This window comes from Anguilla rostrata, chromosome 7 (assembly GCF_018555375.3).
Source record: "Anguilla rostrata isolate EN2019 chromosome 7, ASM1855537v3, whole genome shotgun sequence".
NCBI classification, from domain to species: Eukaryota; Metazoa; Chordata; class Actinopteri; order Anguilliformes; family Anguillidae; genus Anguilla; species Anguilla rostrata.
In genome coordinates this window covers 20,989,025-21,007,040 of record NC_057939.1, presented here as the reverse complement: position 1 = coordinate 21,007,040, position 18,016 = coordinate 20,989,025, and the positions used below count along the sequence as shown (strand labels likewise).

At 44.3% G+C, this 18,016-nt stretch overlaps 1 protein-coding gene across 5 annotated transcripts in view; it reads right to left on the bottom strand.

Moving 5' to 3' along the window:
- The window catches only part of sorcs2 (sortilin-related VPS10 domain containing receptor 2), a 245,011-nt gene that overhangs the window by 11,741 nt on the left and 215,254 nt on the right, over positions 1-18,016 (bottom strand). For all 5 annotated transcript variants that reach the window (XM_064343610.1, XM_064343611.1, XM_064343612.1 and 2 more), the window contains exons 11-20: positions 15,814-15,916; positions 13,932-14,008; positions 13,152-13,243; positions 10,305-10,412; positions 6,372-6,492; positions 5,910-6,043; positions 4,921-5,049; positions 2,799-2,970; positions 1,368-1,554; positions 329-462 (exon numbers count right to left, since the gene is read on the bottom strand). In XM_064343610.1, the coding sequence (XP_064199680.1) occupies positions 329-462; positions 1,368-1,554; positions 2,799-2,970; positions 4,921-5,049; positions 5,910-6,043; positions 6,372-6,492; positions 10,305-10,412; positions 13,152-13,243; positions 13,932-14,008; positions 15,814-15,916 (1,257 nt within the window). The remainder of the gene's footprint in view (positions 1-328; positions 463-1,367; positions 1,555-2,798; positions 2,971-4,920; positions 5,050-5,909; positions 6,044-6,371; positions 6,493-10,304; positions 10,413-13,151; positions 13,244-13,931; positions 14,009-15,813; positions 15,917-18,016) is intronic.

Genomic DNA, 18,016 nt, shown 5'->3' with positions numbered 1-18,016 from the left:
ATGGATTCTTGAAACGCATTCTCAGTAACTCACTGATTAGAACCAATTATGGTGCATTGCTAGGGAGGCTAACTTTCCATTTGGGCCATGGCAGTAAGTTATTGGCAGTACATGGCGGCTGCAGAAAAATCTATAGTAATATACTGTTTAAAAACATGGAGCTGAAAAAGGCTTAACTAGTAATGTATATGTAGCAGCAAAAGACCTTCTTTTCATATTTGAGAGTAAATACAAAATACTAGTAGGAGAACTGAAATGTCTTTTTGGTGAATGAAAGCTTTGTTCTTTGTTAAGCTGTGTTGCAATGTGAATCACAGATGTTTTGCACCTGGAGGTTGTTGCCGATCCACCAGTAGAAGACAGTGAGGTTGGTGGCAGCGGGAAGCACCACAGCAGTCAAATTCACTTCCTGGTTTATCCCAGCGATGGGAACTACTTCCAGGTGCACTTCTTGTAAAGGGGCTACATCCATAACAGAGGAGATGCAGATGGGTTAGCACTCACTGTCTCCCCCCCCCCCCCCCACCCCAACAGGTTCAGTTAAGCCTGAAAAATATGTACAGTAATCCCCCGCGTAACAGCCTCCCACATAAGCGACCTGCCGGATTATCCAACGCCCTCATTTCGATGCTAATGTCAATTTCTCATTCTAATTTACATCCTGTCAACTTTTAATGTGAGTGCAGTACATTAACAGCACATCCATACTTGTGTAATTATTGCCAGCTAGGGCTGCTAGACCTCCCCCGCAGTACGGGATTGATAGTCTATGTTCGCTGCGCTGTGAAAACAATTAAATGGGAACAAAATGGTTTGTTGAATTAATTTAATTTTGCATATTCACATTCTGAAATGGCATCGGCTGCCATGTTTTTTTTTCCAGTTTATCCAACATTTCATGTGTAGTTTTATTGAGGTCAGTTATGTAGGATTTTACCGTATTAACATTTGTTTATAAGTAAATATGAAAAATTCTGGTTATCCTGCAGTAAAATTCTCTAGGTCTTGACAGAGATAGAAGGGTCATGCAACTGTGGTCTTTAGGATCAATATTAAAAAAAAAAAAAAAAAACTGTGACAGAATTACATTTTATCAGAGGAAAAGCAATTCTTACAGAACTTAAGCTTATCAGAAAACAGTCATCAGGTCCAGATACCTGTCCCTTTTGAAAAATTCAACAGAAATATAACTCACAGCATTATCTGACATATGGGGTTAAGTAAACTGCAGCATATAATCAGTAAGCTGAACAGTTTTATCAGTTAAAGATTCAGCTGGAAGCCCTTCTTTGCCTCCACATAAGCAAACAGTGTGCAAATAGCTCATCAACGTCCCAGCATGCACCTCAGTGGCGAGTGCCACTCACCGTTGACCTGGATGTAGACAGTGGCTTCGCTGTGGCCGGACGGGTTCTCAGCCTTCACGGTGACCCGGTACACGCCCGGCTTCTCGTAGCGGTGCTGGATGGGCTCATCCGTCACGGTCAGGTTCCTGTAGATGGCCCGTACCCCATCACCTAGGTCCACCTGGTACTTAGTGTTGGCCGTGTCACCCTGCAAAGACAAGCAATGTGAGAATGCAATACAAAATGGCTGCTCATGGGCTATTGATAGAAACTAATGTGGAGATAACTGGGGGAAACGTGACTGACTCAAAAACACTGCATCCTTGGTGGGTTTCAAGTCATAGATAGATAATGGCACGAGCAAAGGCTCCAATCCATGATGTCATAGGTCCATAGATTCCAGGCTACCCCTTTTACTGATGCGATCCTCTGAAGGCATGGAATTCATGGAACTCATGGTTCTAATCGTTATTTAAACCTTTTTTGCCCTTTTTTAAAGGTGGATAGAAACATGATTATATGTAACTATCAGCTCAATTGCTCAGCCTAATTCCTTATTTACTGCATGAGCAAAGGTGAAATAAAAAGGCAGATTTTTGTGTAAAACACATCACTGAACACCAAAGGCTTGTGATGGCATCTTTGCTCATTTTAAGGTTATTTCTTGGCTATGGTATGTGCCATTTAACCGCTGAACCGCAGAACAGCAGAATACCAGCCCTCTGAAGTGGGTATTTTACATTATAAACGGCAAATAGACTGCCAAAGACAAAAGGGAAAAGATGATTTAGTCTGTGCAATGTGTATCTTGTTATCCATTGCATAATGTGTTTACTTTCTAGCTCTGAGTGCCAGTCTGGGGAGAGAGGAGAGAGAGCACTTGTGAGACTGAGCTGTTGAGTGTTTCTGAGCTGTGTGGGTTAGAGGCTTACACGAGGAGAAAAGAGAAAGAGTGTGTGCGTTTGTCTTTTTTATCTTCAGCTTTTATCTCGGTCTTCTCTGATTGTGTTCACTACATTGTAAGAGTCTCTCCAATTTCTCCAAACCCTGCTTTTTTTCTGTGGCTTAAGTATGAGCCTGAAGAACAGGCCTCTGTGTGGATTTAACATGTCCCCTGATCTCATGGTAACTCCTCTCAGTCATCACAGGCAGCTCTGAGAAGAATGAGCAGATTTATCAATCTCCCCAACCCTCTCACAGTTGAGAAAGGCAGACAAAAGAGAATTGGTTATGGTGCTCACGCACTTACTCAAAGAAACACACAAAACCAAGATCCATGCAGACACACTCTCATTCACGTACGTACACACGCAGACATGCACAGACATGAACGCTCTCACACACACACGTGCACACACGCACACACGCGCGCGCACACACACACACACATACACACACATACTCACACAAAGCTATCTGTACACAGTGCACTGTGCAGTGGCCGTGTCTTACCTGTTCCTGATGGATGATGAAAGTGATGTCATCACCAGGCGCCACAGCCAACATTTGACCCTTGACACCAAGCTGCAGGCCATTAGGGGACAGCAGAGGGCAGGTGTGCTGTTTGGAGCTCTGCTGCTTGTTCACTCCTCCCTCACACACATTGGAGACCACCTTCCGGTAGCTGCCATCAGAACACAGCCATTTACATAGCAATAGGAAAATACAGTACAGTTAAGATGACTGAGGTTCTGCCCTACTCCTGTTTTTGAACCTGTTCTTGAATATTATGATTTGTAGCAGCATCATTTTTTGTAGTTCGCATTTGATAGCATTGCTTTTTGTGTGCCGTCGAGAAGAAACAGCTTTTTGGTTCACAGACACGAAACCCCCAACTGCACAGAGCAACAGGGGCTCCTCGTGACAATCACCTGCCCCATTATAAGCAGCTTCAATGCCTTTGAATCGAATTTCTGGGATTCTGTGGTCTCAGCCTCTGCTTGAGATTGAAAAGCCACAGATGGCTGGTTGCAGGGGGTGGAACTCGGACATAGTGAAATGTGGTGGTTAGGTGTAGGCAGGGAAGCTATATTATTTCTTGCTATGGGGTACTGGTTAAGGGTAAACTGGACATTTACAATGCTGTGAAAAAGCATTCGCTCCCTTCCTGAGTTCCTCTATTATTGCATATTTGTCTCACTAAATGGTTTCATATCTTAAGATAAAATGTTATATTTGGCAAAGGCAAACCGAGTAAACACAAAACACATTTTTTAAAAATTATTTTTAATGTATTTAATGAAAAATGTTATCAAACACCTATAACACCCACATGAAAAAGTAATTGCCCCCTTAAACTTAAGCGGTATATATTATATTATATAAATATAGTGTAATGGTTGCCGGTTAAGTTCCTAAGAGGGGCACTGCAATTGAGTGGTGGAATTGGGAAGAGCTTCTTCAGTAAATAAACCAGCTATATACATGGTCACTATGTAACGTTGAAAATAATGCATTCAGGTTCAGTGTTCTCGACAAAATGTCTGTTAAATGCTTGGCAATGATACAAACTAAGGCAGAGCAGCGATTAAATGATTGGGTGTACTGTAGGGACAGCGTGGTTAAGTTTTCTTTAGCTAGGGCTAAATGAACATCAAGGGCCACGATGGAAATAAGTCTCGGACTTTGGCGTACTATCTTTGACAATTTCTCCATATGTTTTAACCAGTTTTTAACCATATGAAAATTGTCAAATAAACTAAATTAAACTAGGAATCTGGAATGAGAATGGAAGACAAAGGTGTGATCATGTGTGGTGATGAGTGGTTTACTAGAGTTTTGGGTATGCTGAGGGGTTACCAAGGACTGAGGGAGCTGAGTTTGGGAGTGGGCGGGGTTCACTGGCATGTGGTGGGGTGAGAGGGACACTGTTCAGAAGGGGGTTATGACAGTGTGATGCAAACGGAGAGAGAGACGCCTTCCCAGCCGGGCGGTCGGGCTTACAGAGCCTCCGCTGTGCTTTACCTTGGACCGCAAAGATCACATGCGATGGTTAAGCCTGATGAAAGAGGCATCTGTCATTCCCAGCTTAGCTCTGCAGTCTGCAGTCTGCAGTCACGCTCTACTTATTACCGGCCGTTCTGATGAGAACGGATGGCCCGGGCACGGAGACGTGTGCTGGAGGGCGCCGAGTTCGCCAGACCACTGGGTCCGCCAGACAGCGATGAGACTATATGAGTGTTGACTCTGTGAGACGGTGCCTTAGAACAGTGTTGGGCAAGTAAGATACGTGTTGGGTTTGAAAGACAGTGTGATGGGTCTGTAGTACAGTGTGATGGGTCTGTAGGACAGTGCGCTGGGTCTGTAGGACAGTGTGGTGGGTCTGTAGCTCAGTGTGATGGGTCTGTAGGACCGTGTGTCGGATCTGTCGGATAGTGTGATGGGTCTGCAGGACAGTTTGGTGGGTCTGTAGCTCAGTGTGATGGGTCTATAGGACAGTTTGTTGGGTCTGTAGCTCAGTGTGATGGGTCAGTAGGACAGTTTGTTGGGTCTGTAGGACAGTGCAATGGGTCTGTAGCTCAGTGTGCTGGGTCTGTAGCTCAGCGTGTTGGGTCTGTAGGAGTTAGGCACTCACCCTGTGCTGGATGCGTAACTCTCGCCCAGTTGACAGTCCTCGGGTGGGGAGTCTGGGTCGTGCCAGAAGTCTGCAAAGCATCGATCACCTTCCGCTTTCATGCTAGGTGCACGCTCGAATCCATAATCACTGCGTGTAGAGAGCAGAGCAACGGACTCAAAATTCAAACCCCACCACCTGTCTGTCATCTGTCAGCTAATCCTGCAAACACACAAGGCTGTTAATACCGAAAGGCACGATTTCCTCCATCATCCCATCCTTTATTAAAATACCTTTTTTAAATGTCTTTTAATCCTCTGATTTCTCTTTCATTTTTCTCTCAGGAATACCACATCTCATTAGCAAGCCTGTCCTGTCAGTGCGATATCCTCCGCAAATTCGGAAAAGGTGCTGCCAGCTGACGGTTCTCCTCGCTGAGCGGTTCACCAGCTTAGTCTCGCAGCCCCTGTTCGGGAAGATGGCCCCGCTAATGCACCTGCCGTAGGCAGACTACCCAATTTACCAGATGAGTCATTCCAGTGCAATGAAGCAGGCAGTACCCTCCATCGGGGGTGATGCTAAAACCAATTATGAACCCCCCAGAAGGACTGAACATACGTTTTAGCAGGACACCCCACCTGGTAACATTCTAGAACATATTTTTTGTGGATTCGCAAAGACTCCATTTGAAACTGGGTCCTTCTTCATATCTAAACAGGCTACCTGGCACTATTTCCATCATTAAGCATTCTTATGTTCTCATGTTCTTATGTGAACTTGTGCTTGTGTGCAGGGGCACCATATGAGGAGAGGGAGTTTTTAAGGGCCCTGACTGACAGGGTTCCTCAAATAATAGTGCTGTAATTGAGCAGGGATGGGGTGGCCCTGGGTCAAGTGGCTCAATGTGGTAGGGGCCCAAATCCCTGGCAGCACCCGTGCTTGTAGGAGTCCAGTGAGGCCCAGTGAAGCGCATGGTCTGAAGACTCTTTGGGGTCTGTATCCCTGCTCACCAGCTGAAGTCTCTCTCTGAGCACTGGCAGGGCTTGGCCGTCAGAGCGGACGTGAAGCTCTTCCCTTTGATACAGAAGGCCGACTCCTTCCTCTTCCGGTAGCTCCTCTCCTGTCCCATGATGCAACGCTCGCCCTGAAGGCAGAGAAGCTATTATTTGAATTTTGACTGCTTTTGAAAAAGAAGTAATTTTACTCACAGTGGAAATTCTGAGCTGAAGCTGCTCACTTGAGAGACTACCAGATGGCATACATGACAGTGTGAAAGTAAACCTTAAATCAGTATGTGAGGTATATGTTTATCAGCCAGCATGGTTAAGATGATTTTAGGTTTGATTCCCTGGGTAAAGCCATCATGCTTGAGCAAAATACTAACATCAGTATATACATGATACATGTATTGCTCGATAAAATGAAAATATGTTCAATATGAGCGTAGAATGTTTCCTGAAAAAGAAAGTAACCTGCAGATCAGTCAGTTTCCAGGAGTCGTAGTCCGCCTCCGTGCACTGCCTGGGGAAGGACTGGCGGAAGTCCACCTTCACTAGCTCCCAGTCCGACCGGTAGCTGATATGGCCGAACACGCTACACGGGAACACGAAGAAGAAAATCACTGTCTGCACAAGAAACAGACTTAGAGCCGTGAGTCAGACTCAGCGAGAAACACTCCGAAAAGTCCTCCATATCAAAACTTTACGACCAAGTAGGGTTTGACGAAAGCTCTTTGCAACAATGTGTAGGCGTAGTCCTCATCCCTTTTTTTCTGGCTTTTATAGTCCTTTTGGCAGATATGCCAGGATAATAAAGGCTTTTCACATCAATTTTGCCAAATATTGTCAAGAGTGCCTCGGAGCCATGTTGATGTAAAAGCAAAGGTATAATTATCAACTGCGCTTTGCACAGGCATTAACTTCAGGTTGCACTTTTCTCCTTCAAATACTGTGTCAAGAAGGGTGTTAGATTTCACATGGGTGGTAAGATCCATATATAATGTCACATTTACCCTTAAGTATAGGCCAGGTGACATTTGTCCACAAACCATGCTTGACAGAATAATGTGGGATCAAATTCATTACAAGAAACTGCCACTGCATCTGTAGGTAAGGTACTTGAATTTCTCAGGCAAATATCTCATTATCTGCAGCTGTATAAATGGGCAATATCCCAAAAAATTATTGAAAAAGAACAAAGAAACTTGGAAACAGTGTTAAAAAACAATAACAACAATAATAATGGAATCTGGCTGTCCAATGACGAAGGTTCTATACCAAAAAGCATTGTTTGATAAGATCAAGGGCAAGCCCAGTTCAGGTATATGAGAACTGCGGTTGCGGCCCCAATCACATGACATTATACAACCAATGAGAGCCTTTGCCATGTAGTCCAGGGAACAGAGCATTATGTCTAAGGGGGCGAGGGGTAATATTTCTCAGGCAGTCATTAACATTCCCTAATGAGCAGCGATTCACTTGAACGATCTCGAAAATTAGATGTTTATTGTATACACTATGTTAATGAAAGATGTCTATTTGGCTATGTGCCGCATCAAAGCAACACAAATGGAACTTGGTTCTGTCAGGATTCTCTCACACAGACTTTTACACATCACACTAATATGCCAAACTGAAGGTGGGGGAGATGAACTTTCACAAAGTTCCACTAGGTGGTGGCCTTTAGTTTAACAAACATGACAAACACATGCCATGTAGAAACAGGCATTGAGCAAACTAAACATTGAACATGTGGCAGTTTCCCTTTCATTGACATGATGCCCGGCTAAAAAAAAAATATTCAGAAAGGGGAAAACAAAGCGCGGTGCCGTCTGAGTGTATCTTCCAACGAGCAGAATAAACATGGACAGATTTAAGCTAAGCCAAGGGAACGTGCTAAACGACAGAAAGCTGGAAGCGCTCGCTGATTTCCTCTCCGTAAGCCAGCAGGCACTCCCGGGGCTCGGTAGAGCAGGCGAGCTCTTTCAGGCGATTGCTTTAGCGTGTCGCTAAAGCCATGTGCGCGACAGCGCATGCTGCTCACTGTTGACTGAGCGGCGGTGCCACGCCACCTCTTCCTTGCCTGCGCCTGCTCAGTCAGGGAGGTCAGCCATGTTCTGCAGCTCCGCAAGTCAGGGTGAAGGGACTGGTCTGAACTACACTGAGGGTTTAGTAAGAATATATGACTTCACACTTTACACTGATTACTGTGGATGAGGGTGTAGAAGAACACATTGGTTCACACAGTTTAGAGCTGCCTTGTTCACTCTGAGGATAAGGGTGAACAGACAGGTGTATACTCATCATGGTCGCCTTGTTAATTCTGAGGACAAAGGTGAATAGATAAGTTCACACAGATTCTGCTGCCACATTGAACAGAGAGGGTAATACACTATGAGCTGCCTTGCTTACTCTGATAACAAGGGGGAACAGAAAAGTGCATAAACTTTATGGCTCCCTTGTTTATTGGGTTATGACTGCCTTAATTACTCTCAGCTCCGAGGAAGAAACGAAGAACAGGCATGTTTGAGCGGTTTTCTGCTGCCCCATTGCCTATGAAGACAAGGGTGAATAGAAAAACATGATTTCCCCACCGCCTTGCTCTGAGAATAAGGGTGAGGAGACAGGTTAATAGACTTCACAGATGCCTGTTTATCTGGGGGTAAGTGTGAGGGAACGGCTGCGTGCAGTTTACTGGTGCTTTGTGCTTAACGGAGATCAGTAACTGTTCCCCCGCTGAAGGGCTTCTGGCAGAAGAACAAAAGCCCCCATGCCGGGGTAATTATTTCTTGAGGAAGGATGAGAAGTGCTGGTCCACATGGTGAGACACACAGGGGAGGTTTTTAAGCAGACGGGGGGGGGGGGGGGGGGGGGGCATAGACAGGCACTGGAAGGGCAGGTGAGCACTAACTAACAGGATTATAATACTGAATAAAAATACTGTACTTCCTTGCAGAACAGATTGCAGATTTGAACATTTATAATGGTGGTAACAATATTACATTAAACATTACATTACTCCATCAACCCCCTGTTAAAACTGTCAAGAATTATGCCCACAGATCACAGGCTTCGCCTCCACATTATATATTATATCGGTCTGTATGTGTGTCTGTCCGTCTGTTGGTCGCTCTGCCTGCCTGCATGCAGTCCTCATCTTTCATGGGCCAGAATGATTTCCTCAGACAGTTAGTGATGTACTGCCCACTTTCACCCTTCTTAAAAACTTTGAATACAGGAAACTTCAAAACTCCAAAAATTTCAAAAACAGAGCTCTGCTTGACTTCCCCTCGCCCTTCACACTCCCCTTGATGGTATCAATTTTTACAAAGACTTAATTACCAAATGTGATTTCATGTTGTGACAAAAAAAGTTAATCGAAAAACACGGGTGTCACGTCTCTGTTGACTGCTCCTCTGTCCTCTGTCTGTCATACTATCTCTTAGGACACTGGCTTTGACTGCCACTGTTTTTCTGGACCTGAATTCATCTGCCGCAGTATTGTATTGAACAGGAGATGAGACTGCCATCCTGCCAGCAGAGCCCTGGGTTTAAAATGGCTGATAAGTCTTATCTCCGGACTAAGCCAAATTTGGCCAGCTGATGCTCAAATGCAGTGATTTATGAGCAGGGAAGAACCGGATTCTCTCTCCGCACTACGGTCCCTGGTTAAATGAAAACTCCACAGACGACAGACAGCGCAGGGCACACAAGTCACTCCACCTAATTGGGAGAAAACTCAGAATAGAAAACATCTGAAAGTGACAGCAGTGAGTCAGTGGCCCTGGATAAATGCTTTGATGATATCCAGATACCGCAGAGACGGCGCTTTTGAAAACACGTTGAAAGGTGGAGTACGCTGCCACAGCCTCGGGCAATGCCTTTAAGCACTCCGCGTGATACCCTGACCACCTCAACATATTCAATTTTATTTCATTATTTCAATGGTTATTCACATAGAGCACATATTTCCCAAGGCACTATAGAGCATTCTGATCTTTCTCTGCCATTTTCAAAAGTATTTGGCTGTAATGATAGTAATTTAACTCTTATTCGATTATTATCAAACCAGACAATAATACAATTAACCCAGCTGTAAATCCTTTAGAATGAGTATGGCCTGGAGAAAAAAAAGTAAAAACAGTCCATACTAGCCAATAATATCTGTGTCTTTATCTGACCTCTGTTTGAAGATAACTACGTATTTCTACAAGTTTACGTGTCTTATAATGTGAGTCCATTTTTTAAATGACAATGTATTTTGAGCTTTGCATTTTGTACTAGATCATAGTAGTTCCATAATACTACAAGTTTCCCAAAAGGGGCAATTGGCATTCATAGGTGTTCCCCTGGGAGCAGTGTTAGGAACCATGGATAATGCTGTGGAAGGCACCGACGCATACTCACGTCATGACCAAGGTCTCATCCCCCGGCTCGTTCAGTAGCCCGTCCACGAACACCGACGTGCTGGTGAAGTTGTGCACGGTCCAGGTGCGGCCCTCGTCCATGCTGAACCTGCGAAGGGACGAACGTTAGAAGTCCGCGTCATCATTACCACCACAGAGATGTTCCACAACAGCCGTTTAGCGCAAGAATGCATGAATAATTGTCTGTATTAGTCCTGTGGACACCAGGGGACATTGGCAGCATTTTTAACATCGGTGCCAGTGTGTGGCTCCTGGTATTGAAGCCCCTGTTCATCAATTCGGTACGGACACTGAATCGAACCGTACCGAAATGCTAAACACCCTAAAGGTAATCACGCTGTGCATGCCATTTATATTAACACGGGGGCATTGGTTGTGACAGGTCCCTCATGGCTGGGAATTGGACTTGTGCCCAGCGGCTTTCCTTCTTATTAACTCAAATTGCAGCTGCGGACACGTCTGATCCTCGCTGTCTCTCTCGCGCTGATGTGAAAGGAGTTCGATTCCTCACACCTAAGAGAGGGAAGCAAGCGTTGGATTCGGCATCAGCACAAGCAGAGCCTGTTGTCTGAGCCCACACCTCAGTTGCTGTAATACCGCCTCTAACCCTCCTGTGAGGAACAGATAATCCATGTCAAAATGTACTTTCAAAGATCGCATTGTTAGTGCTGTGTGTAAAAGTGGTGTGCACCTTCACTAATCTGGCAGAGGATGTCATAGTGTGGGCCTGATTTGAAGCCCCTGCTGAATGGCCTACTCTTCTTTTTTTATGTCTTTGCTGTATTCTGTCAACAAAAAAAACTAAATCAATGAATCAATCCAGATAACTCCTCCCTTGTCTCCCGGTATTACTGCTACATGTCCAGGACTGAGGGAATCAATCAAGACAAACAGCCTGGGAGTAGGCAGTGGAGGAACAGTGAGACTCAGTGAGACACAAAGGGATTCAGATTTCACAGCAGTGAAAGCACAGCACTGCCCAGGCCAAGGCTGCAGCAGGCCCCGGGCGAGCGAGGGGTCTCTCTTTCCCCTCTCCCTCCATTTCCTCTTTCTCTCTCTTTCGCCCTACAAAACTTTATAGTTATCTATTTCTCAGCTGCTCTCCATCTCTCCTCTCTCTTCCCCTGCACTTCTCCATCTTTGAAGTCTTTCCCTCACATCTTTTCTGCTCTCAATTTCTTCCTCTTACTTCTCTTCCTCTCCCACGCTTAATTTTTATTTATTTTTCCTCCTGCTCTCTTTTTCCCCCTTCCTTCATTGTCATCTCTCATCCCCTCTCCCTCTCTCTTCTCTGTTTCCCCCCCTCTCCTCTATCTCTCGTCTAAATCCCTCCCTCTCTCCCTCCCTCTCTGAGTCAGGCATTGGTGGCGGGTTATAAATAGCCCGCGCGTCTCCGCACTGTGGCGGACTGAAGGTCAGACTCGGGTTCAGCAGAGAGGTTGTCAGGACCGGAGCTCAGTGATGGAGCGCTGCCCCCAAGCACTCCGACAACACGCTGACAGTCCTCACCCTCGCTCTGTTCATTTACCCAGCCCCGGCATCACGACTGCCTCCCTGCACTGTGCAGACAATAAGAGAGCCTGCACATACCCATAACAATTACTGTTTTCTTTATGATGCACGCGGTGGGTGACAAAGCTAACAATGTACAATCACCTTTCAAAATCAAAAAAAAAGTTCCTGGCAATCGGGGGGTGATGTTTTACAGTCTGTAACTATGTGTTTCAATCATTTGGGAAGGACCGTGTGCTATTTGAGCAAGTCTTTTTTTAGGTCTTGATGCTGATAACCTGGGGTTTGTAACAAAGAAGGGGGAAAAAAAAGACCAGAGCGGCGTGCTGGTGTTTGTGAAAAATGCACAGTACTTGAATAAAGCAGGCTTTTCATAGTTTGTTTTTGGGGAAATTCATATGACATCAAAATGCATACAAAATATTTTCAAAGATGACTGCATTTCTATAAAAAAAATCATTTGAAAATGCCAGCCTACAGATATAGGTTGTCCTATATTTAAACGTGATACTGTTTGTGGTTTTGGAAAAGCAAATTTAAACAGGTGGATAAGAGCAATATTTCTCTGAGATGTCAACAAAGTAGGAACACAGCTACTGATAGGTAAAGAGCATTTGTGAAATGTCAAGGATTTCAGGGGAAGTTCCAGCGACAGTTTTCGACGTCCTCAGGTAGGAATTTGAGGGCGCAATCAGTAAATAACACTTCTGTATGTGCACGGGCTTCGTATAACATATCAGCACAGAGGTTCCTTAAAAGCTGTTTCACTGATTCAGACCAGGTCGGCAGTCTTGCGATTCATGACTGACTGCGTTTGACGTGGTAATCAATAAGAGACACAGATGCTGATATTGCTGCTCTGCTCAAGTTCCATCTGTGGAGGTACACAAAATAAAGGCCGTACAGAACAACTCCATTCACTGCTGTGGCTGGTTTCCTGTTCATTTGGACTGATGTTTGCTGTACCCTGGTGTCTGTACCTGGCTGTGAGTCTGTTCTGGCCTCTTGTGTTGGTTTTGAAGTGTTTGCACAGCCTGTGGATAAATGGCAATGCCTGCCCTATAGATTATGTGTATGAGTGTTGATACCAGTCCTATATTGGTATTTAACGTCTTTCTGTCCATATTGTGTTTTGATATTGACGCTTGCCATTTGATCCTGTAAAGTGGCCTTTATGCTTGAAATGGTATAAAGATTGGTGAAATGTATATGATGATGATGATATATTATTATAATAATAACAAAAACAACAACAATAATAATAATAACAATTATTATTATTATTATTATACTTAGTATTTATACTTGACATTACTTGAGTATTTTCAGTGGAATGGAGGTGTCCTTGATGGCTACGATGACCCCACCATGATCCAGGTACAGGATGTGATGTTCCTCTTCAAACACCTGTGAAGATGACAGGAAATCCACAGTGGCATTAGAGAAATCACAGGAAACATCCTGGCGAGCTCTGACGAACAGGAGCAACAGGACAGAAGGAGAAAACAGTCACACAAACCAACTGAACAAAAGACAGAATTTAGATGTCTAGAGGAGTGGAAATATAGGTTGAAAGACATTTCGACATAAACGGACTAGGTATAGTCAGGTTTTACCCAGAGATATAGCCTGACTAAGTCCTAGTCAGCTAGAAAACTTTTACTTTTCAACCAAATGAGGAAAGATTTTCACATGTGCGGTGTTTTACTGACTTTTCACAGACTATTCACCAAAAAATGTTCACTGGGAAAGGACATGGGTTACACAGCAAGCAGGAGGAAAAACACTTCTCCTGCAATAGGTATGAGTGGCACATAGATAATGAATAAAATGGGATCGACTGTTAAAAATAAGAACGGAAGGAAAAGAAAAATATAGGGGACAGAGTAGATACAGCATAGGAGTCACAGACAATGAGAGAGGAGGAACAGTAACTCCGTCAAAGTAAAATAGAGAATAAGCCCAGGTCTCTAGAACAAAAACTATCAAATCAAATGGGAAGTCAGTTGCATTGAAAAGGTCAGTTGCACTGCACTTATCACCGCTGGCTGCCTTTTCCACATTTCACTTCATTTACAGGTAAGGGGCGTTTCACCTGTCTCCAGGATTTTCCGCAGTCAGAAGTGATGTACATCTCCTCCTTGTACTCTATCAGCTGGGAGCCCAGGTTACCTGCAGGGAGGAGAGGGAGAAGCGATGGAGAACGGGCCAATCCTCCGGCCTGATCTTACGGGGCGTAAGCAGAACCACCGTGGATCAGTCCGCAGCAGCCGGGAGACAGCATGCGGTCCGTTGTGTTTAAATTTGCTCCCTTTAAACCGATAAAGGAGGAAACATTTCTCACTGAGTCCAATTTATAAAGGGATCAAAGTGCTCTCTCTCTCTCTCTCTCCTCGCTCTCTCCCTCTCACTGCAAAGAAAACCATTTCTGACACCGAATGTAATTTTCTGTCTTTCAGAAGAATTAGAGGGGCCTGCTATGGTTGTTACAGTGCTCTCTCTCTCACTCTCTCTCTCTATCTCTCTATCTCTTTCTCTCTCTCTTTCGCTTGTGGCGGGAAAAGGCCATGTGTTTTAACAAATAAGCACAAGGCTGGCTGAATGAGCGTTTCTCTATTGTCTGGCTTGCTCTCAAAAGACAATGTTTATCCCAGAAAACGCATTTACCCTGTCTATCTAGGCCAAGCGGAGGGGAGCTTTTCTAAAAGCAAACTGAAGGACCACTTTGTGTGTCTGTCAATAATGCACACAAAGAGGCAGTCTTTCAGAAAGGTGATTTTTCCTCTGTTATTGACTCACCACCATTCTCTCACTCTTTCTCTCCCTCTCTCGCTCAGTGTCTCTATAAACCATTAGATATATAGGGATTGAATGATTGCAGGGGCCTTTTCCTGTTTGCATTGACCTATGTCTTGTGCTTACACACACAGACCTCCATCAGCTTCGGCATATTTGAAAACAGCAGCAACTCTTTTGGAAAAACACACCCCAGAAATAGAAGACACTTGAAGTTTTTTATTTTTTTTTTGTTGACTTCCTATCACTTGAGGTTATTTTTGACAGGCTCACAAATAATCTTCCACCTCCTCTGAGAACTGAAATTCTCCTGCCCTGCCACAACCACGTTCCACACAGAGCCAATGTTTACTTTTTCATTTACACACACAGCAGGTTTGGAAAAGGAATATCAAGTTATGAACACCAATGGGGTGGATAGTGGGGCTCCAGTACGGACAGGGAATGCTGGGTAAGTGAGCTGAACATTAAATCCAGCCATGACAGCGCTAGTGCCTGAGAAAGATGAGCAAAGATGTCATTTTTATGCTCTTGGTTCAACAAGGTTTGAAGCAATTAAAATTAATTGGTCTAAAAATCAATAAAATAGAGAACATGAATGATTTAATTTGATAACGGTCGAGCGCTGTAGCAGTTAGATTGAATGGCACCATAAATTAGAATATGAGAGTAACTGCGCGCACGCACACACACACACACACACACACACAAACAATCCAAGCTATCAATATAATACCAGTTCCAGAGGGTCAGAACCCCTTGTGATGATACTAATCCCTGCATTATGCTGGTGCTTGTTCTCCCATACACTCATTATGTACTCCTTTTAATAGCCATCAAAACAATGGATAATCACGCACTGAAAAAGGCTGCTGCCCCATTATTTTTCATCAAGGCCACTAAGCTCGTTTAACAGAGAAACCCTAACCAGTGGGAATAATTCCCACGCTGCCGAGCACTCTAATGCCTGCAGATATTTTTGCTCAACTTTTAATAAACAGACCACGTACCTGACGATAATGAATATCACAGAAACAACCATGTTGAATATCTCTCAAATTAAATCCTCTGCCTAATCAATTGCTCCTCGCAATTCATTTTTCTGCCCCTACACCCCACCCCCACCACCCTCACCCACTCAGACACTTCCGTCTAAGAACTGTGTTGCCACAGAGACTAACCTGCTCCCATGATGAGGCCGGGGGCGGAGTCTTTGGTGTGGACCGTCCCAGACACGTAGGGGTTGTCGGCCCATCGGAGGTGCAGGTGCAGGTGGCAGTCAGGCTGGGAAGACACAGGTGTGAACATGGAGAACGGCCACGCCTCAGATTTGCACCTGTAAGCCCTGGTCCTGAACCATCACAGTACAGTGCTGCCGCTGCCAATCAACGGATATTGGACATGCCTCAGATCGTGAAGTTTCAGTTCCATGATTCTATTGGCCAGTACCATTTTCAGACCATCCGAAGAGAGGCTAAAACATGCATTATGCCAGTAAACTGGCTCTGTTGGAATTAGACAAAATCTGGGTGGATCTGGAACATGCTGCTCTGTATCCCCCATTTCCACAGAAACCGATCTTGGGTATTAACCTAGGAGTCAATTGACAGGAGGCTGATCCAGCCAGTGAACCTGTGCGCTTGTAGGTCAGGCTGCTTCATGAGAAATCGGTATGACCTCTGACCTTTAGAGTGGTCCTGACTCAGTCAGGGCTTCCAGACGTGTTATGATGTTTCTCTCTTGGTTACTGTATTTGCAGTGGCATGCATTTGTGTGTGTGTCTGTGTGTCCGCGTGCATGTGTGCGTAGATGCGTGTGTGTGTACATGACTTCAATTGTTGTCATTGCTGTGCTGCTCTGTTTCTTTCCAGTAGCAACAGTCACCATGACGACTAAAAGTCATCCACCTTCCCTGCTCAGAGGGGCGTGTCATTCTGCACCTCTGCTTCACTAAATCGTCTATAGCCATACTGTAATGGTAAACAATAAATCACCCACAGAAGCAATTTAAAGCCACTTTGCTGCACTGTTAGATAGTATTTATTGCCATATATTAGAGTGATTAAAAGCATTAATCTGCAGCACATGGCTTAATTTATTAGCTAGTATTAAATGTTGTCATCAATTTCTGAATCATACTTCTGTGGTGAAATCTCTAAGCACATATAAATAGTGGTAACTTCCTACAAATGCTCCTTCATAACAGCTATATACCTCCCTCATAAGCACTCCATAAACACATCATAAACAGACATATGGTGTGTCACTTTGTATGTCATGGAGTGCATTCTGTATCAGAGGTGACATAACACACCATGTGCCTATATGAAGGTGCTCTGTAGTGCTTAAGAAGCAGTTACATAGCTCTAATGCAAAAAGTGGTACTTAAGCTTACCATAACTAAGTTCAGTTTTAGTTTATCACACGAAGCTGTGAATTTAGCAGCTCTTGTGTTTGGAAGGCACTGGATTTTAAACTCTGGCACCTCTCTTGTCTGAGGTCAAGGAGTCAACAGAGCTGGCAAGTCTGCTGAACCATAACTGTGGATTAAATGATGTTTGTGTTCCTCTCACCCTGGTCACATGGCGTTAGGCCAATGAGACCTGATGCATTCCCCTCTCTGTTCTTTATCTACACTAATCAGAGTAAAACTACCTTCTAAGATGGCACCCTGTTGCTATCTCTGTTTAATCTGTCACCCTGCTCCAAAAGAACACGAGCGGGATTTGATTTTCAAACTACTCGATCGATGGCTCCAGTCTCCCCTGCCATGCGCAGAGGAGAAGCTGTCTAATTAACATTGGCTGACTTTGACCATGGTGTCACGGATAAGGAGCAAGTGCTAATAATGTCCTTATGAAGGAGACTCTGCCTGCATTGTTCCAGTACAATATTCAGCTGTGTAAACACAGGGTTTTGATGAACTGCACAGTAATACCACCCATTGTCTGAACAATATCAATAACTCCAATATATAAAAATAATCTCCAACATATAAACAGTATGTCCAAGACAGTTGCTCCAATTCCATGCTGGCTCTCATGCATCCATTACAAAACCAATGTAAGTGCATATGAGTGTGCTGGAATCAAGATATATCAATGAGGTAAATGTCAGCATTATGCCATATAAACAGAACATCCTGTCAAATGCATCAGCAGCATGCTAGATACAAGCCGCTTTGATTCACCTATGGGCTTGTGTGTGTGTGTGTGTGTGTATGTGTGTGTTTTTGTGTGTACATGTGTGTATCGTGTTCACATGCTGGTGTACAGTAGGTATGTGTGTTGTGTTGATGGACATACATATTCATGGATTGACATACTAAGTCTGTGTGCATGTACACACATGTTTAAGGATTACACAATAAAAATGAGTGATGTC